The 20054-nt window shown below is 36.9% G+C and overlaps 6 protein-coding genes across 7 annotated transcripts; 4 read left to right on the top strand and 2 right to left on the bottom strand.

Moving 5' to 3' along the window:
- The first annotated feature begins 262 nt into the window (after nt 1–262).
- LOC123311091 (uncharacterized protein C3orf38 homolog) lies at nt 263–1489 on the top strand. The gene is made up of 2 exons (XM_044894867.1): nt 263–431; nt 484–1489. Exons 1-2 carry the CDS (start codon nt 296–298, stop codon nt 1299–1301), a joined length of 954 nt encoding a protein of 317 aa, XP_044750802.1. The 5' UTR covers nt 263–295; the 3' UTR covers nt 1302–1489.
- Nucleotides 1490–1703: 214 nt separating this feature from the next.
- On the top strand, nt 1704–2534 carry LOC123311094 (WASH complex subunit 3). The gene is made up of 3 exons (XM_044894869.1): nt 1704–1840; nt 1891–2055; nt 2111–2534. The coding sequence occupies exons 1-3, from the start codon at nt 1796–1798 to the stop codon at nt 2375–2377; spliced, it is 477 nt and encodes a 158-aa protein (XP_044750804.1). The 5' UTR covers nt 1704–1795; the 3' UTR covers nt 2378–2534.
- Nucleotides 2443–3782, bottom strand: LOC123311093 (vacuolar protein sorting-associated protein VTA1 homolog). The gene is made up of 3 exons (XM_044894868.1): nt 3590–3782; nt 3196–3424; nt 2443–3138 (listed from the first exon to the last, which is right to left on the bottom strand). Exons 1-3 carry the CDS (start codon nt 3687–3689, stop codon nt 2586–2588), a joined length of 882 nt encoding a protein of 293 aa, XP_044750803.1. The 5' UTR covers nt 3690–3782; the 3' UTR covers nt 2443–2585.
- Nucleotides 3783–3939: 157 nt separating this feature from the next.
- Nucleotides 3940–4455, top strand: LOC123310845 (NADH dehydrogenase [ubiquinone] 1 alpha subcomplex subunit 5). Its single transcript, XM_044894524.1, has one exon. It carries the CDS (start codon nt 4011–4013, stop codon nt 4374–4376), a length of 366 nt encoding a protein of 121 aa, XP_044750459.1. The 5' UTR covers nt 3940–4010; the 3' UTR covers nt 4377–4455.
- A 142-nt stretch (nt 4456–4597) lies between these two features.
- LOC123310844 (katanin p80 WD40 repeat-containing subunit B1) lies at nt 4598–18219 on the bottom strand. 2 transcript variants are annotated; one of them, XM_044894522.1, is made up of 9 exons: nt 17758–18219; nt 16676–17047; nt 15925–16364; nt 11082–11361; nt 9321–9371; nt 8127–8755; nt 7419–7660; nt 7280–7354; nt 4598–7222 (listed from the first exon to the last, which is right to left on the bottom strand). In XM_044894522.1, exons 1-9 carry the CDS (start codon nt 17789–17791, stop codon nt 6967–6969), a joined length of 2379 nt encoding a protein of 792 aa, XP_044750457.1. In that variant the 5' UTR covers nt 17792–18219; the 3' UTR covers nt 4598–6966. The 2 variants fall into 2 exon arrangements, with proteins under 2 accessions (XP_044750457.1, XP_044750458.1); XM_044894523.1 differs by lacking the exon at nt 9321–9371.
- A 407-nt stretch (nt 18220–18626) lies between these two features.
- On the top strand, nt 18627–19892 carry LOC123312028 (mannose-P-dolichol utilization defect 1 protein homolog). Its single transcript, XM_044896202.1, has 2 exons — nt 18627–18901; nt 18966–19892. The coding sequence occupies exons 1-2, from the start codon at nt 18787–18789 to the stop codon at nt 19598–19600; spliced, it is 750 nt and encodes a 249-aa protein (XP_044752137.1). The 5' UTR covers nt 18627–18786; the 3' UTR covers nt 19601–19892.
- Nucleotides 19893–20054: the final 162 nt, after the last annotated feature.

Raw genomic sequence — 20054 nt, 5'->3', positions numbered from 1 at the left:
CGAGATTTGTCAGTGTTCTACCAAAGAGTAACTCTGGTTCTACGCAGGGACAGAGATCTTTGGCCTTGGCAAGACATTCTAAATCTATGGTCCTTTCTCTGTTTAAGTTCTATGAAATTACTGTGTTCTGTGATTACCACTGGCCACAGCTCAATGTTCAAGTCTCTTCGTGAAGAAGAAGGAAATAACCTCAATGTTTAAAATCATCATCAGCAATAAAATACAGATAAATAATAACGATAAAATATAAGCGATCGTATCGAGAGAATATAAGTGATGTATTTATTTTCTTGACATGGCAGATGACGAACTTTCCAAATTCGCTAGTAACATAGAAGACATAATAAATGTATTAACTGAAGAAGAAATTTTATCATTAGCAACAACAATATCAAGCGGACTTCTTAAAAATAAAATCAGCTCAAGACAAGGTAAAGTAGGTGTGTGTTTTAACATGCTTAGATTCTGACAGTTAAGTTTCAGATGCCTTGAAAGTAATATTGAATTATTCTGAAGATATAACGAGCATCCTACGTAGAAAAGTTTTTACCAGAGAAAAATTGTTATCTTACTTGTATGACAAAAACATTTCTGTAAAATTGCCAATAACGAAACCTGAAATCATAGAAAAGATTTTGGAATCATGGACTAATGAGAACAGCCTGAATGAACCAAGTGAATTGCCTGACAGAATTGACCCCCACACAGCAGGGTGTAGTCAACCTACAAGCGATGAGATGGGAGTAGTTCAAAACCAAAAAATCATCAATACAACTTCTGATAGTGCTTTTATAATTGAAAAATCAGGTCAACTTTATGATGTGAATGTCGAAAAGACAGTAAAACTCTTAGCAGAACAATTCAGTGATTGGTTTTATAGATTATTAAATGGGAATGAACTTACTCCAGAACATTTTTATCCAGATGGAGTGTTAAATCTGGCAGTTGTAATAAATGGAGATACAAGTACTAAAAATATTTGTAGTGATCCAAAGGCTATCACAGAAACCCTCATAAGTACTAAAAATCAGTATAATTTATTTTTTAACCCAAACTTGATGGCAGATAGTTTGAAAGTTCAAATGGATGCTCATGGGTTAGTTATGGTTATAGTTGGAGGGACTTTACATATAAATAGTGTTTGTGTGGGTGTGTTCGAGCAAATGTTTGCCTTAGCTAGGGATCCTTTTGCAGAAAATAATTGGAAAATTAAAAGGACCGATTTGAATCTAACAAATGGTACAAATAGATTAGAAGGTAATAAAAATGTGGATTTTTATTGTGAAAAGGCTTTAGAATAACAACCAAAATCCATTCAGTTATTATAATTTTGTGAGATATTCATTGATATGTAAATATCAAAACTAATTAACATTACTCTGGTCATAGTTCTTGCCATTCTTTTAGGAGAATGGTAACTAGTTAATTCAAATGTAAAACTTTACTGCAATAATATTATTTATTTAAAACAGAATAAATATTTTTTTTTTTTAATGGAAATTTTACTTGGAGAAGGTAGTTTCAGATTTTTTCTATTTGTTCAAAAAAAAAACTCAGTTTATAATGAAGACCACAGAACACTAATATGAGTGACTCTGTGGGAAAGTTGTCTGGCTCTGTGGAAACAGGGGTTAAGTGACCACAGAATATTTTTGATATAGTCTGTGGCCCTTGTTTATAGGGTTATATAAACAAGGCTGTGGCATAGGGTTATCAAATGATTATCTATGGTTTTTATTTATCACAGAAAAAAACTGTATGTTTTTGTTATGAATAAAGAATATTTTTGTAAAGAATGGATGCACCTCTTTTACTGAATCCCGATGTTGACTATAATAAGGTGAATGCGTTTTCGAAAAAAAATAACTATTATAAATTCAATTGTTTTAGGCCCTTCCAATCCAACAGAAACGAATAATTGCTTTCATAAATCACTTCATAATGAATACTGTTTCATTTTTGAATACCTTCGCCCAGTCTTGCGAATCTAGACTGATGGAATTCGAATTTAAGTTAAACAAAGTCGATGCATCACTGAAAATTCTAGAATCTCAAGTAAGATTGAATAGCGAAACAAGTGGCTCACACATATTTTATGTTTATTTTTCAGTTATCTTCAATACCAGATGAGAATTTCAGAATTGAAAACGATTCGATTGTTGAAAATGATCCTGTCCAAATTGAAAACTCAGCATCAGATGAAATTCTTCCAGAAATAGAATCAGTCGATATCGTAGAACCTGAAGAATCAAAGCCTAGCAATAATCCTATCTACAGTAAATATTTCAAAATGGTACAAGTAGGAGTACCTGCGCAAGCAGTGAAATTGAAGATGATGAGCGATGGGTTGGATCCAAATGTATTGGATCAAGTTTGAGAGGAATGAGTAATGATCATATATGCATGATTATTCTCATGAAGTACCTTTGCATAACAAATATATATTCTGTATTTTTATAGCTTTAATTGTTAACTATAAGCAAAATTTATAAACGAATATTTTACTCCTTAAATATACATAAAATAATGGGTTATTTTTTTAACTTTCATTTCTAATAACTATTTTGTAAGATAATTAATGAAATTCAAAGTTCCTCTCCTGTCTTAATCAAATGCAGTGCTTTATTCAAATTTTCAATAGCAGCTTTGTAATCCTCATAATCAAGGGCAGATTCAGCAAATTTACAGAATTTTTGGGCCTTCTTTATCTTCTCCGGTGATAAAGCTGCATGATCACTTGATGCTGGCATAGGCAGTTGAGGTGTAGTGGGATTCACAACTGGTATATAGGGTGAAGGAGTAGGAGGTGCAACAGAAGGTTGCGGTGTCAAAGAAGATGGCTCCGTGGGAAAGAAAGGATTTTCATCATTTCTTGGAGGAGGATTAACTGCAAAAGGATCACTAGGTGCTGTATTTATATCATCATCCTTATCTAAATCAGCCCTATGGACAACATTATCCAAATTTTCATCTGGCCCCCCAGGTATTGGTATATCACCCACTTTAAGGCAGTTATGAATGTAAGCTGCCTTCCATTTGGCATATTTTCTTTTACCCTGAATATCTTCAGAAAGGGGACCAAACTGTTCGAGAATATCCATAAGAATACCTGCTGTATAAAATGCTTTGATGGTATTCCTGAAAATATGTTTCATAATATTTTCATGGGGAGAGTTCAACACATTTTCAGCTCACTTATTAAAATTTGAAGCTCTGTCTTGTGTATCACCATAAGAAAACAGTTGTAAAGCATATTCTTCTATCAAGGCATGTGCAGTTGTATCGTTTGTGATACCATCATTATTCAAGTTTGCCTTTTTAGTCATTTCCATCCAGTCCATGAGAGCAATCAATAACTTCGATACTGAATCTGGTTTCTTACCAGGTACTAGCTGCATTGCCCTCTGACATGCAAACATTCGTGCTGCAAGAATAATTAGCAAAATAAAAGTTAAATAAATTAGTGAAGTAACCCATTTGATTCCTAAGTTTCCTTTGAATTCAGTACCAACTAAAACGTTGCATAATAAAAAAAATTTATATTTTTTTGATTCCTCTAAATTAACTAATTAACTATTTGATTATATACCCCAATAAGCCACAACGACATTTCTTTCTTCATGTTCCTCAGCGACTTTCAAAAAATGTGCAATCGATTTAACTTCAGGGGGAACTGGGGGAAATTGCATGTTCGAGCTGGTAAATAAACTTATGCCTTACAATATCAAAGGACTTTGCTATTGTTTTAATTTTTTACCCAATTTTCAGAATCTTCGCATAAAAATATTTATTATTCAAGGTCATAGAGAAAATTAAATGACTTCTGTGGTCAATGTTTGACATAAGATTAGTTCTATGGTATAGTAGGGGCGTTCGTCTCTGCTATAGTCTACTCTGTAATCTGTGGATCTGACTCTGACATTTGATGTTCTGTGAATCTGACACTTTTGAATTTTCAAGGTTATAATCCATTTTATTATCATTACGTAAAAAAATCTAAACGTTAGATTATGGCGAATATTTTGAAAAAAACTACGGGTCTTACCGGACTGAAAGTGTCGCAAAATCCCCATCATGTGTTGGGTGTCCTTTATTCGAAAATCTTAAATGCTTTAACGAAGATGCCTCAAGATGCTGCCTATAGGAAGTATACTGAAGATATTGTAAACCACAGGTCGAATATCGTGAAGAATACGCCGAACGTAGCTGATATTGAAAAACAAATCGGTTGTGGTCAAGTTGAAGAATTGATTGTTCAAGCTGAAAATGAGTTGATACTTGCTAGAAAAATGATCACTTGGAATCCATGGTCCCCCCTCGTTCAGAAACCTCCAGCCACCCAGTGGGCATGGCCTCCTGCAAAACCGGCTAATTGAAAGATGTTCTTTCAAATTTTATTGTGTCTAGTTATTATGACCTCATAGGAATTCAAATAAATATTGAAGCCTGGTAGAACTTTTCTGGTTTCGTGTCTTCAGTCTGAATATTTTTGAACCAAGAGGTTTTCTATTGGAATTTTGGACAATATTCAGACAAGCAATCGTGTCGATCATCATTTGCCAACATTACGGGATACCTGGCAAAATATAGATTTGGATTACCATTTTTTTTGTTATTGGTTCTTTTATTATAAATATTATTACAATACTAGTATATTACAAATTTAATACACGATAAAAATTCAATAAATAGTTATCTGCTGATCAATGTTGAGAAGTGAAACTTTTGATGATGATGATGAAAAGAATGGCACAACATTGAAATAAATTAAGGCAAGAAATCATATTATGTTGACATTATGTACTTCCAAAGCCCTTCCTCAATAAAAAAAAATACAAAAAAAGAATTCTAAAAATATTGGAAGTATTGTTAGTATTTCCAATATATTACATAAATTGTGGAGTCCCGGTTTTATCTTTATAATTCGATTTTCTCAATGAATATCCTGATATGGCACTGGTAGATTTTTAATAACTTCTTGGTCATGTGAACATTTCGTTAGTAAAAACCACTCTCTCGATATTTTTTTGTATGAACACAACATTAAATAAGAGATATTTTTGTCAAGAAATGGACATCAATCTTAAAAATATTCATTGAAATTGGCATAAACATATTTTATATTGAAAAGTATAGAGGTTCAATAAATTTCAACAATAGTAGATTTACAGTAGCTTCACATTTTCTGATTAGTATTTAAAGAAAAATAGTTTTCGTTAAATCTATTCAGCCCAAATTGTGAACGTTAACTGCGAATTTTCTTATTACAGAAAGAGGAATAATAACGTTGTAGTTTTGAAAAAATGTTGAGTAACGAAATCTTCAGTTAACATTCCATCACACTATCTTCCACTCAGACTGGATGCGAAGTTCGTTTCAGGACATAACTCAATTGTTCAAAATATAGTTGAATCAATTATTTCTAGTTTTCTGAACATGGGAAGAAAAGGAGTGTAATTTTTGTCGTACAGACTAGGGACTGTTATAACACTTTAAACTACTTTGTAATTCTCGATCTTATGAATTAGGGACGGATTTGGAACTTTACTGATCTAGAAATAAAAAAATTGAAATGATAAGTCTATACATATTTACATATTCAGAGATATCTTCAGAAGATCCTGTTAAATGTTCTTCCCAAAGTTACAATTTTTCCTTTGATATGCTTGGAATACTCGAGAAGTATTCCTCGGAAATTCGGGTTTGTCAATTCGTACAAAATAATTTCCTTCCATCATAAATCAGTCTCGAGCTAGTGAATTCAACAACACTCCACCTTCCATGCGTAATGGAAACAAATAAATAAAAATTTTCATCATTGTATCCCTTCGAAACGGCATTATTTTTTTATAGTTCCGGAATTGGAAGTTGAAGTTGTGGATTGATCCGAAGGAAATACTCTTCACTAATAGGAATAAAAAAAATCGCGACAAGTGTTTCGGGTTACCTTTAAGCAGTCCGATGTGAAGGAACTTCGAAGAAAGTATTCGCTCATTCTCCCAAACCCTGTTTTCAAACGGAACAGCATGTTTTAAAATAGTTCAGCAGTAAAATATGCACAGCCTTGTTATTCAACATCAATCTGAAATCGGGAAAGAAATTTATCAGACATAATACTCGTTTCCTCGGACAGAAAGAGCCTCTCCTCTTAGCGACATACTGGATCGATACATATAAAAATAATTAATATTAGTTAGTGTCAAATAGTCTCTGCATCAACATCATTCGTCATAATGAAAAACGGTGGAGAGGACTCGGTATAAATACACTTTTTGTGGGTTCCGATCGAATTTAAATCGATACTCAGATGGATTTTCATCGTTTTCGGGGGGCCAGCAACTTCCAGATGAAAATTTGTCGAAATGTCGTGAATATTTTTGCTTTTTTCTCCATGACAGTATTTGTCGCAAAACATTGATCGGACAATCTTTTGGTTGAGCTGTTTGTCGTATCGAGTTCAATCAGTATTTCTTTTTACCGATATACAGGATGATTCAGGGCGATGCCCCATTTTGTGCTGAAAATTTGTTGGGGTTTTCGTCAATGAATCTTCTCACATCCGGTATATCTTCGCAGAAGTCTGGAAATACTCTAGGAAGGAGGTTTATTGCCGAAAACACCAATGTGCACATTTTCAACACAAAATTGTGATTAGTTTTCCATAAACGTCTGATAGCCTGTGAATCACCCTGCATTATACACGAGTATTCAATAATTGGTATAAAAGGTTAATTTTGTCTCGTTTTTTTCACAATCACTCGATATTTTTCCATTCCGCGCCAGTTTCATCGACGACACCAAAAAAAAAAATATCTAGCGTTATCACAACATACGCACACTCGAAATTCGTGGCCGCCGGTCCTATATCTTGATCAGAAAGTTCGATATGCTACCGAGGGTCCTCCTTTTTCGTCAGATGATCGCACCACCGTTCGTTTTCGCGCCTCCTCCCGCGTTCGGCGCGCGTCAATCGAACATGATCTGCATCAGCGAGTTGACCTCTTTGAAGGCGGCCCCCACGTTTCCGGGCGCGCTCTGTTTCTTCGCGATCAGCGATCGGAGGCTGAGCAGGACCTCGTGGCACTTGATCGATTTCCGGTAACGTTCCTCGCGCGGTATGTCCACGCCGAAACTGCCGGCCGGCGATTGGACGTTGCTCTTGATCACGGGGCCGAAATGCCTCAGGATCAGCTTGAGCGTGTTGAGGCCGGTCAGGATGTATCTGGAAAACGGGATTTATTGAAGGGGTTGAATCGTAACGAATTTTGGGGTTACTCACGGTTCGTACTTGCTCAACAGGAGCTCTTCGACCTTCGGTAGAATGCATACGCATAAATCTAAACTCCATATTGAGCTGAAAATAATGATAACAATTTGATTAATACACGAATGATGTGCAGATATTCAACGATACTCACTATCTATCATTGAAAACTCCTAAAATATCCACTAAGACGTGTAAATCACCCATGGCGACGGCCATTTCTAACGCCGCTTTGATGTCTTTATTCTTAAATTCGTTCGCTACTAAATTAAGACTTCTTTGTCTACTGGCTATCACAGATATCATAGGTTCGTGTCCACTCATTATATCTTTTAAAAGTTCCGCTTCAGATATATCTGTCATTTGATTAGGGAAACCCAGCCTCGGATGATTTTTCTGGAAGAAATATAGCCATTTTATTATTATTCAACATTTCATATCTCAAAGCCCGCTTCTAGACCATAGACATATATGTGTTTAATAGGTCTATGTTCTAGACGCTCCAAGTTGTGTTTTCCATGGTTGTGACCATCACAGAACCATAGACATAGAGACTGATTATATGTCTATGCACAGAACACAAATTATTTGGTGACCATAGACGTCTTTAGAACATTGACTCCTCTTTGATTGAACCAGAGAGTAAAAACTCTTGTTAGCCGGAGGCATAGATATATGTCTATGGCCGGAGGTTGCCTAACTTCAAGTAATGCTTTCGAAATGACAGTTCGGGAACAGCACAGACATAGGCGTAAGTTTTTTACGATTCTAATGGATTTTAACGCATAAAGGTCGTGGATACGGGTATATTTCAAAGAGGATTCTAGCTCAATCCTAACCACTCCTTAAAAAAGGTACTCACTGGAAGAAAATCGTCTATATTCAACCCGACAGGTTTATCCAGGGCTCCCGGGATGTATTCAGTCTGCCTTACGGGTTCGTCGGGCAATAATTTCGACGGGATGTAAATATCGGACGTCCTACTACTCAGCATAGAGATGTTCTCGCTTTCCGCGGGTACCGATCGCCCGATCTTGATGGCCGGTACGGCCTCCCTGGTCCTCGAGAAGGAGCCCTTACGAGACAGATTCCTCGGAGGGATCTGGTTGTTGTTCCTTGTGGCGAACCCATCCGGAACCTTGACGGTCTTCTGATTGTTGTTCTTGGTGATGTTGGCGTCGGACAGGCTCTGCCTGATGTTGAAGTTATTCTTCGGCGCCACTCTCTCGTCCTGACAGCTCGACTGTCTGTTGATACCCGTAATCTTCTTTTTCGGCACGTGTAGATTCGTCTTGTTTATGTTGGGCAGGAAGTTCTCGCGCTCCTCTTGCCCTTTGGCCGCTTTGTTATTGTCGTAGATCTGTTCGAGGTTCGATTTCGATCGGGAATACTGCGTGGGTATGTGGGTGTTGCGGTAGTTGTTGATGGAGTTGTCCAGGGATAAGGCCTCGAAACTATCCATCATCACTAATTTTTGGGGCTGGGTCGGATCTGGAAACGAATTTGATCGAGTTTGAAAGGAGACTAATTCGAATAATAATGATAAAAAGTTAGTGATGTCTATTTTTCAATCCTAAATGAAAATATTATAAGATTCCACGCAACATGCCTGAACGTCTAAAGAAAATCTGACAGAAAGAACATCTACTCTCTGATTATGCGTCATAGAAAGATATATGATAAAAGCAGATAACATTATTTAAGTCTATGGTTTAATATGACAGATGAATGACGTTGGTTATTCGAGATAAATTTTTAGCCGATTTATGTGAAGAATGAATTTCGGAAATGAAAGAATTAACTATTGCTTGTTATCAATCAGTATTAAGAGTAGATTATAAGGGAAAATCAATTGGTCCACCTCATGAATAACCCAACACCCTTCGATTTACGAGTTTCGACTTTCGAATAGGTTCAAGAAGTCGAACAAGTGCATCAGGAAAAAATTAGCGTAACCATAACCGTTGATCGGCGATGATCGCAGATAGTCTCGCTACTTGAATGATGGAAATGTTTTAGTCGTGATAAAAACGTGTTATGTAACTTAATTACACACCTGAATAATCATGTTCCGGGGGCGAATGTACAGGCGGCGGAGTCCGAACAACTGGAAAGAAAAGGAAATGTTACAGACCATGTTATCGAGTTAGATAATGCGATTCCGAAGAAAAATCTTCAAGTTACAAGCGTCCAAAAAATTCGTCCACAAGTGAGCTCTGTAATTTTGAAGATCGTAGTCAAACCTGGCGCTTAGCTAGTGTAATCATAGTATTTATTCATATTTTCACAACCCATAACGTAATTCTCAATATAAAAACAGATTCTCGCTGACGTGGTAGTTTTTTGACATTTGAAGAATATCCACAGAATGTTAAAAAAATAATGCCACGTTCAAGCACAGAATATTAACCTTTTAAACTCTATGGCCTACTTGAAGGCGAATTTTTGATATGACAGCAATTTATCTTGTGAAACGCTTCGATAATACCAATATACAAACGAGATTGGGGACGAATTGGACACCCGAAATCTGATAACCTAATGCGCTTACTGCCCATATCGATTTCAGGATTCGAAGCAACACATCCATAACACGGATTTTAATCATCCCATTTTTTATAACCGTATCTTCTCGTAAATTGTAGAATTATAGTACCTTCAACTATTTTCGGTATTGAGACAAATTAAAAATGGAATATCCTAAAATTTGAAAGATAACCTCTCAGAAAAAATTGTTCTGTGATCGTAACATCGAAAATTCTGAATGAATCATGACAGCTCAAGGAACTTCAGCTAGATTTCTTTTCTGTGAACCAATGGGTGACGCTACTGATACATCTGAGCAAGGGGTATTGAGATTTGGAAAAGAAAAACGCCATATAGTATCGAAAATGACTGATTATTCCGTGATTTCTCAACTCCTTGATTCCTAACTGACCACTTCGGCCACCGATCGATGAAGAAATTTTCTACGGGTAAAACAGAGCGAATATTAAATTTTCGTCGACACCATTCCGAAACCGAAATGTATAAGTAGGCGAGTGACTCCAATCATCGTCCAGATCTCTCACGCAACAAGGCCGAAACACGCAACAGAGACGGGCGAAATTCGGCCAAAAAATGACACAATGAAACGGCGTTCTCACAATTCGGAAAACGGAGGCGGTTTATTCTTTCGAATTGTTGTGTAATGTGCATGGGAATCGACTCTGGATTAATCGGCTCAGGTTGACTACCGTTAACGAGACTCTACGGTTCCTTTCCAAGAGCAACGGGAATTTGTGGCGAAAATGCGAGAAATATCATTATAGCGGTCTGCGATGCCGTTGATGGATTTTTGATTGTTTCCTTGCACTCTAACACGATCATAACATACATATTCATAAATTTATCGAATGAAACTATTTTCCATCAGTATTATTCAAGAAATGGCAAAATTGTTCATTTTTTTTTGACACTTCGAATCCTGGACGCATTATTCTCCGCTCTATGGTTGGAGAGTAGATTTCTACGCGTCGAATCGATGTAACCCACCTCGCTCTATGATCGACGCGAACCCCACTTCCGTTGAATTGACACCGATTATCAAAATTCTCTATGATCATAGATATCTGTCTGATATCTCAGTGATTTTCATTCTATGAATTTCTGTCATTCGTTCATTTATGAATTCCTATAATTTTTTCAGGCGAATCGATCGAAAAAAGTCTCGTAGCTCACTAGTTCAAATAAACCGAATTCTTGTGAGGTTCCATTTCGGATTTGATTGAGGCGCGGGGTGAATTATAACCTCAATGGACCACAGAACGCAACTTACGCGATCTACCCTTGAAAATCTCCTCGTAATCGCTCAGATTCGTGATGTTGGCGGACGTGTCTTCCTCTGGGTCGGTCCCCGACGTGCTCTCCTCTATCGTCTTCGATAACGACTTGGTCTTCAGAGCCACCGGTCTTTCGGCTTTCGAAAAACTCCTCCTGCCGCTCGTGTTCGGCGTGAACGGACTGGTCACCGCCTCTGTGGTCTTGGCCAGAGGTTTCACCTTCTTCAGGTCGACCACGTAGATCTGAACGTTGGTCAGGTGGAAAGACGCCCCTATCTGCAAAAAAGAAAATAAGAAACGGCTGCAAATGTTATTCGATTGACGGATATTTCAATTTTCGTGAGATTCGAAGAATTTTCGATTCAAGCTCAATACCATACAAATCTCATTTTGAATTCCACCTCGATTAAAAAACAGTAACAGAAGGTTACAACAAAACGGAAACCTCCTAAAACTGTATCGTTAAAACATTCGAAATAACCCTGATAAAACTCGGCATTGCATACGTTTATGCAAACTAATTCCGACAGGCATACAAACTATTAATCATAATTTATTCCGAGAACGATGGAGATAAACTTATAATTCAAGACTTGTTTTACAACGAAAGGTTTCGAGAAATTGTATAGTGAAAAACGACGGAAACACGTCAGAGTAATATTGTGGAATCACGTAATTTAATGGGAAAAAACCAGGTATTGGCCGAGAACCTCAGACGTTTTTAGGGCTGAAATTATATTCACTTCAAGGAGGTTAATCTGTTTTCCTATGCCGGTCGACGAAATGATATTGCGTGTGGCGTGGAATAAAGGAGAAACTAGGATATATCAATTCATGCAGCTTATAAATTCGGTCTAGTGCTACTTTTGAAAGATAAAATAGCCATGCCGAGTTATTTGGGAAAGACTGGATGATAGTTAGCTTGAGATTGAGAATATATTTTTAACAATTGATTGGAAGCTTGTCAAAGTTCGAAGATCTATGACGACTGTAGTTACTTAAACCACTAATTCTATTCGCATGACTTGAATGAACAATAGAAAAAACGAGAAAATAAATAATTCACTTACTTCATCAAGTAATTTTTTACCTGTTGCCCGAAAAAAAAAAAAGGCAAAAAATAACGATGGTTAAGAATTCATCAAAGAATGAATCCATTACAATATGAAGGTTACCATAACGTGAATCGATTCCAAGAATAGTTTTAGATGAACCACGATTGTGAAAATCATTCATGCATTGGGGACAACTGAAAAACTTCTAGTTCCCAAGATGGTCATAATTATACTTTACGCTAGATTTATTTCTTGCGAATTCAATACAAGCAAGCTTCATCGGATAGTAGGAAATGATCTCGTATAACCAACCATATTTGATACTGAATAATGCCACTCGATGTCAGAATTTGAGATCAAACCATAGACGTATGGATCAAACACTGTTCAGGGTCTTTACTTCGAAGTTTCTTCTATGAAAAATTGAGCGTTGAAAAATATTCTATGGCACTTGTTAAGTTCTGTGCCCAAACGTAACGCTTAGCTTGAGCCATATGACAGATAAGTACGAATGTAGCTAAGCGCTACGTTTGAGCACAGAAAAATAAACACCCTCTTTGAGAACAAATTTATCGAGGGCTCGTTACAAAAGACATCAGCTTTCGCTGATCTGAAAACGAACCGTCTCGGGTTCAATCAATTAACGGAACGATTTCGCGGGTAGGTGTTTGTTTGAACGACCTTCAGGCTATTTGAACGAGAAAAAGTGGTCTATCCTGACACCGTTTTCACCAGATCATCATAGGATTTCTTCGATTTCATATTTACATTTTTTCCGCTCAGAAATAAACAACTTCCAAGAGCTGTTACGAATCGACAACATTCTGTTTTATTACACGCAATTTGGATTTGAGCAACATGAATTTTCCACGATTCACATCTCGATCCAGCATTTCGTTCTTCAATGGATATTATCATTTATTCTATTGTTCCTTCTGGTACCATATAAATAAGTGTTATTATCCTACAAGAGAGATGTATCAGACATCTTATTCACATCGAATTAAACTTAAACAACAGTTCAGGAGTCATTCAGGACAGAATTGTCCAACGAAAGAACCTCTCTTATCTGTAGGTATGTTCTATAAATACAAACTTTCAGCGCTATTAAACGTACCAATCAATTACACAAAGAATCCTTCCGTTCTATTTTTGTAGGTAAAAAAAATGAATCCCAAACGCGACACGCACTCCAGGTGGTATGTAAAGGTGCTATTTTAAGTTCCAAGCATCTGATTAGGATTGAAAGTTTAGCCACTTGGATGGACACCGATTAGAGATTTCATCTGGCAAATTCGAGATAATTTCATTAATTTTTCCCAATTAAATGCTAATGATGATGAAGACGAATAGGTAGAAAACGATTTTGTTATGTTTATCTGCTTAATTTCGAAACAGGAGAAAGTGTCAGGGGGCCAATTCAATCAGTTATATTTCTCACATAATCTCAATCGCATTTCATATAAATATGCGACATTGAGAAATCAACATTTTTTTAATGATAAGAGAAACATTGCAAATTTCACACAACCAATTGCCTTTGATTCAAAATGGGTATTGTACATCACTACTTCTTTCATTTTTCTAGCGACATTTGAATAATAGGTTGATCTTTTTCAGCGTATTCATTAATTAATTCGACAAAATTATCAGCAAGTCAGCAACTTGGTACATATATGCAAGTATCTATGTTCCAAGGGTTGGCAACGACCATAGACAGGGGTGGGTAATACCGATTCGAATCATCCGTAGTGATGGGTAGAGTTTTTGGCCTCAGTAATTATGAAATTCATTTCATTATGGTTTTTTCTCGGGTTTTTCCGAGGTTTTTCATGGAAAATCGGTCCGAAAAGGTGGAACATCTTGACTGCTAGTCTTGTAAATATGGTTAATGGAATTGGACTTCCCCTTTTGCTAAAAATAATCTCAAAACAAATCACTAGTGAATAAAGCTGGAGATCGAATAGATTTTCACTTGAATCGAAGACCTCCGCGCATAATTCGAAGGTAAATAGAACGAAAACAATTTGTGGATGGGCGTAATAGAGATAGGTCGATTAAATCTGTACGGGCGATAATACGGTCAAGCCTCATCGATAATAACAGCTATGGAAATGTACCTATGGTAGCAGCAGTTTGCAACCGGAAATTCACCTCGATGAATCAGAGGCTGGAATACCTACAATCTGCATATGGTAGTTATCAACCACAATACGAAAGGGTCAGAGTCGAGATTTACCTGAGAAAAACGCGACTTTCAATACTTCAAAACTACTCGAGGTAGCAATATATAATAGTCAGAATATTGAAACTTCCGAGAAAAAGCCTAAACTCATGAGAATGAGAACTCAAGAGGTGCCATAATTTCCATATTCCCCCTAAATTACGAGTACCTATCAAATGGTTCGTCCTATATTAGTATAATGACAGATAAAAGGATTGTTTCCGGTCGGCCTGACCTTTCTATTTCATTTTCGTCGACACAATTCTGAGGATGAACCCGGAAGCGTGAAACGCACATTTTTCGAGTTCGTTGCCTTCGTTGCCACAACAACCCGACCATACATTGCCGAAAATTCTCATCCCCAAAGGTCACATAACAAAACGACCACCATTAGTCATTTCATTTCAGAGATTGTTAGTCATCATGTTGTTAACCTATACCGGATAAGAACTGCCGTAAACAACCCCCGATGGAAAATTTGATTTGTATCGATCTACCCCGCGGTTCAAGGAAGTTCAAGGGTCGAATTCGGTCATCGACGTTTTATGAAATCGAGATCTGTAACGCATTTGTCTTGCTCGATTGAACGTCCTAATGTATCGCTGTTTTCTTTCGTTATCAGTTGGGCATGTTGTTTCTAAAGAGGTTTTTTCCTTTATAGTATATCTTTCGAGCTTGCATTCTTTTTTAGGTTAGGTTACACTCGAAACATGAAAATAACGCATTTGTCTTGTTCGTTCAAATGGACTACAATGTACACCGTAAATGGAGCTATTATCTTTCGAGATAACTTTAGCGACTTTTTCTCTAGATTATTCAGCTTCAGGATACAATATTTTCATCGAAAACCTGTTGGGAAAAGTAAACAAGAGAATCTCCCAACGTCCAACTTCCTTCTACGTGTACATATCATGTTCATTGCCCCATGCAGTTTACGTCACAGGCCACACGCGAAGAAATTTTAACACAATTACGTATAACTGCCTGGACAATAATTATAAATATTGCACTATCGTAAGTGCACAAACGTATCCACTCGCGGTGGTATATTTTACATAAACAAACATAATCACAAGTGAAAGTATCCCGCTTATGTACCAGATATGATAAATATGCATCCTGCACTGTTGCGCCAATCGTTCATCTGGAGGAAACGACCGATTGTGAACTCCCAACTATTATTAGGTTCTTTCCTTCTAGTACAACTGTTTCGTGATGAGCATCATCATGTTAGTAGACTTTTGGAGTTGTTGTATCACAAATTTAATGAATAAACATGTTGGACGATTCAAAAGTAGTCAATATTATATTTCTATGTTCTCAAGAGGTCCACAGAAGAAGAATTTGCCAACTTGAACCAGAGAAACTTTGACAAAAAGAACCTAACATCATAGATGGAACCTAGGAAAATCTGTGGTTCAGCCAGGGGTGGGTAAACCTAAACTTGTTCGAATCATAGAATCCAATAATTTTATAATTTGAACCATAGACGTATGGTCATAGATCTGGTCGGGGTTAATGACATTTTTTTTCTTTTAATGAAAAATAAAAAAAACTTACCAGCTGATTCTGCGCGGACGAGAGATCGCTCACCCTGCCCCAATCGACGAACAACGTGTCGTGCACTCGCGTGGGTTCCCATCCCAGAACCTTCATATAGTCAGATTGACCGGCGAAAAGGCACTCGCCGTCCGGATGGAAGCACAGGCACCTCACGGAACCCGCGTCAGACTCGCTCGACACCACCGTGAAGTTCTCGAGGTCGTAGATCTGCACCGACCTGTCCTTGCCGCCGCTCGCGAGCAGGAACTCGTTGGGATGGTACTGGACGCAGGTGACGGGAGCGGCGTGCTCGTCGAACTCCTTGATCACCCTGCCGACTCGCAGGTCCCATATCTTGACGGAGGCGTCATCGCCTCCTGACGCTATCCAGTTGCCGTCCGGGCTGAATTTCAGGCTGTTCACCGTAGCCTTGTGCTCGTCGTAGGTCAGGATGCAGCCTTGAAAGAGAGAGTAACTCGTGAGTTGTCGGTGAATCTGACTAACCAAAGGGAAACGGCACTTATGGGGGTTAAACTCAAGGACATTGACAGCCAATCGGTCCAAACATAGACATAGAGACATAGACATAGAGACATAGTCTCTATGTCTATGGGTCCAAATGACTACTCTATGGATCACATAGAGAATGTTTGGCTCCTCTATGGATGACATAGAGAATTGAAACCAACTTTGAGGACGCAAATTTTCTTGGTTAGATTTTGTGGACAATAGATTCAGAGTGAAACATCTCGTTGTTTTCCTACCGTACCTTTTTTTCTGCTGTCCCACATCTTTATGGTGCTGTCGGCGCTGCCGGAGGCGAGATAGTCGCTGTACGGGTGAAAATCTATGGTCTTGATGGCGTACTTGTGCCCCGTCATGGTCCTTAGGAGCTTGGCGGCCTCCAGATCCCACACTTTAAGGGTGCCGGCCGTGGAACCGGCGCAAACTTGTTCTTCGAGATGGTTGAATTGGACGCATTCGACCGGGGTAGTGTGGCCGCTCAGGCTCATGAAACAGGTACTCTTGCCCACTGCCCATAGGTTCACCTTCTTGTCGTCGCCTCCAGTCACCAAGACCCTGCCCGACTTGTGTCCCAAAGAGACGCAGTTCACGTTCGAGTCGTGGGCGGTAAAATCCTCTGAAAATGGATGACAAAAATGTAATAGTTGTACCTAGTCCTTTTATAATTCAATGCTGTATAGAAGTCATAGGATGCTGCAACCATCGCTATATGATCTATTCCTCAGCTTATTAAAAATTGCGACTTAACTGACTAAAGTCAGTTTCTTGAACAGTTTCAACGCAAAATCGCCATTCGATGTTCTTTCACTGAAACCAATATGATGAGAATGTTTAAATTTCAAAAGGTTTTTTTTCAATCAGTTTCAAGATTTTTTAATTCTTCAGGAAGATCAGGGGATCTCATTTCGGTATTTTTGTTCTCCATAAGAAATTTGTTCTTTTGAAATCAATGTTGAATGTTCAGGGTCATGAGTATTTTCGTTAACTATCATATAAACATTTCTCAAGGTATGATTAATTTGTATACTGAAACGTGAATTTTCCCTTCGCAAATGATAACAAATAGGACCTCAATTCTAAATTTTAGAATCATAAACAATAAATTTGAAATATGGGAATCTTGCAAAACAAATGCCTTGAAAACATTCCATAATAAGGATCATCTGAATCAAAAAAGACTCGAAACATCCAGTGATTCCTATTGTCCTGAACCTTCCAGGAACTACTTGAACTAGAGATTGTTTTGATGAATGGGAATGCGAAAAAGATGGTAACTATAATTAGCTTATATGAACAAAAAAATCCTTTCACGGCAAGTGAACTTACGGAGTTTCCATGATCTCTTATTGGTAGATGCCATATCCTAAACTTTTTCAGTAATCTCAAAAATTAAGGAAGCGTACATTTCACTCGTTATTACATATTACTAGAAAAAACACAATATTCACAAATGCTATTTGAAGCCTGGGACGAAACACCTGCTTGAAATCCTTGATACTACCATATAGGGTTCTTACTGTCAACTTTAGTGAGCATTCAACCAAGACTCAGGTTGGAGAAATTGAAAGATAAGAGACAAAACACAGTTTTTCAAATAATAACCACACTCGAATAGTTATCGAATCGGGCCTTCCGGGTCAGTTCACCGATTAATTTAAAACTAAAACTTCGTCTCGAGTACTAATAATTAAATTTAACAAGGGAGCAAATAATACGATAAGAAAATATTAGAAACAATACATGAATGACCAATGTCAACTGTTTATTCTTCACTTCCAGTCAAGTCAAAAGTTGACATTGACAGTCTGTGTTAACCGAATTTGAAATCACAGAAAATAGGTTGAAGTGATTCTTAGTCAAGATCTGGTCGCAGCTAAGATGTTTTTAGACATCTTAGTCGCAGCATTATTTATGTGTTCCAGAGTGGAATAGAAAATGTACTCAGATCATTCAATGTCCGTAGGGAAAAATAAGTAAGTTATTGTTTTGTTTTCACTCAATCTGTGCTGTTATTCCTGTAGATAGAGCTGGAATTCCATTAAAAAAGTTATCAGTCTGTGATATAGAATAAGTGTCTTGTAGACATAAAAATAAATAGAGCAAATGTACCAATTAACAATCATTTTGACATCCATATTTGAGGTTAATAATATTGCCTCAGAGAAAAGAGGAGATTTCGATTTTCCACCATTTTTCCACTTTGCCATAAAGATATCTTGGAGTGACGTGGCCTTTTTTGTTGGAACTTTATGATAAACATCTTATCAAACATTCTGTATATTCATGATCTTATGGAATCTGTATATTCATGATCTTATGGAATCTGTATCTATCTAACTCAGTGTAGTAAATATAATGGAAAATATGAATCCATCAGAACGTGTATACCATGACTTGAAAGAATTGGCCTTGCTACTTTTTTCACCGCAATGTTTCGATACATATTTCGTTGATAAGAACTTCTTAGACAGTGAGTGCTTGAAATTTTTCAAATTGAAGTTAATTTTGTTTCATGAAATATCTTTCTATTTTAGAACCTTGCTTCTTGGCTACTCTGAGCACAGTATTAGGCGTTGGAATAGTACTGGGATCAATATTCGTAAAGTTACCACAAGTTTTGAAGATATATAATGCTAAAACTGCAAAAGGGATAAGTTTAGCAACTGTTACCTTGGATCAGATTGTTTTAACACTTTATTCTACTTACAATTATCTGAAAGAATTTCCAATGAGTGCTTGGGCCGATACAGCCTTTTTATCTATACAAACATTGGCTATTGCTTTCTTATTACTATATTATGATGGTTCTCCATCAAAGGCATACATATATCTGGTAACATATTTCATAATTTCTGGAATATTAGAAAGTGGCTTAGTTCCAATAGATATAATATGGGCCCTTCAGGGAATTAACATTCCCTTATTATTAATTGGGCGAGTTATCCAAGTACATGCCAATTACAAAAATCAAAGTACTGGTCAATTATCTGCAATTACATGTGCTCTCCTATTTTTTGGCTCATTGGCCAGGATTTTCACATCTGTACAAGACACTGGGGATACTATGGTCATTCTCACTAATGTTGCCTCCTTCCTTGCTAATTTAGTGATTATTATTCAAATTCTCTACTACTGGAAGTCTGAAGAAAAAGTCAAAAAACAAGACTAAATAATTATTAATGCTCTTAATTTTCTGGCTCTTTGCAGCACAGACAACAATATATTTAAGGTGGAAATAAATAAGTGTATTTCAATTTTGAAATTGGTGATGATATTGTGTGCATGATATAGTAATTGTTTTTATTACAAGAATGTTTGTATTTGTATTAGATTATTTAGCCTTGTGTCAATTAATTGCAATGGTATTACTTCCATCAATTAAAAAAAAATTGAATATCTTAGTAAGAATCATTGTTCAGAATTTAGTGACAATTTGTATCCAATAAAAGACAAAGAGCTAATTTTCTGAAGTTATTCAATTTATGGTTCATACTACTGCCGTTGTTTTGACCATAATCGGCTTTTTCATTGAAGAAAATGCCCTGTATTTGCATTTCAGTATGAAATACGAAAATCCTTATGTAATTCAGAATCTTAAATCTAATTTTTATATTCCCTAACTA

Source organism: Coccinella septempunctata, chromosome 4 (assembly GCF_907165205.1).
Source record: "Coccinella septempunctata chromosome 4, icCocSept1.1, whole genome shotgun sequence".
In the NCBI taxonomy this organism is placed as follows: domain Eukaryota; kingdom Metazoa; phylum Arthropoda; class Insecta; order Coleoptera; family Coccinellidae; genus Coccinella; species Coccinella septempunctata.
The sequence above is the reverse complement of the archived record's forward strand: the minus strand, read 5'-3'. Positions and strand labels throughout refer to the sequence as shown.

Excerpts from the sequence above, each read along its gene's own strand:
- LOC123312028 (XM_044896202.1), top strand. The coding sequence starts at position 18,787 with ATGGAAAATATGAATCCATCAGAACGTGTATACCATGACTTGAAAGAA. Across the intron at positions 18,902-18,965 it reads TGATAAGAACTTCTTAGACA|AACCTTGCTTCTTGGCTACT; the intron begins GTGAGTGCTTGA and ends TTTCTATTTTAG.
- LOC123310844 (XM_044894522.1), bottom strand. The coding sequence starts at position 17,791 with ATGGCATCTACCAATAAGAGATCATGGAAACTCC. Across the intron at positions 7,355-7,418 it reads GGAGTTTTCAATGATAGATA|CTCAATATGGAGTTTAGATT; the intron begins GTGAGTATCGTT and ends CATTATTTTCAG. Across the intron at positions 7,223-7,279 it reads CTGTTGAGCAAGTACGAACC|ATACATCCTGACCGGCCTCA; the intron begins GTGAGTAACCCC and ends CCCGTTTTCCAG.
- LOC123311091 (XM_044894867.1), top strand. The coding sequence starts at position 296 with ATGGCAGATGACGAACTTTCCAAATTCGCTAGTAACATAGAAGACATA. Across the intron at positions 432-483 it reads TAAAATCAGCTCAAGACAAG|ATGCCTTGAAAGTAATATTG; the intron begins GTAAAGTAGGTG and ends GTTAAGTTTCAG.
- LOC123310845 (XM_044894524.1), top strand. The coding sequence starts at position 4,011 with ATGGCGAATATTTTGAAAAAAACTACGGGTCTTACCGGACTGAAAGTG.
- LOC123311093 (XM_044894868.1), bottom strand. The coding sequence starts at position 3,689 with ATGCAATTTCCCCCAGTTCCCCCTGAAGTTAAATCGATTGCACATTTT. Across the intron at positions 3,425-3,589 it reads TGTCGTTGTGGCTTATTGGG|CACGAATGTTTGCATGTCAG; the intron begins GTATATAATCAA and ends TTATTCTTGCAG. Across the intron at positions 3,139-3,195 it reads AGAGCTTCAAATTTTAATAA|GAATACCATCAAAGCATTTT; the intron begins GTGAGCTGAAAA and ends ACATATTTTCAG.
- LOC123311094 (XM_044894869.1), top strand. The coding sequence starts at position 1,796 with ATGGATGCACCTCTTTTACTGAATCCCGATGTTGACTATAATAAG. Across the intron at positions 1,841-1,890 it reads CCGATGTTGACTATAATAAG|GCCCTTCCAATCCAACAGAA; the intron begins GTGAATGCGTTT and ends CAATTGTTTTAG. Across the intron at positions 2,056-2,110 it reads TGAAAATTCTAGAATCTCAA|TTATCTTCAATACCAGATGA; the intron begins GTAAGATTGAAT and ends TTTATTTTTCAG.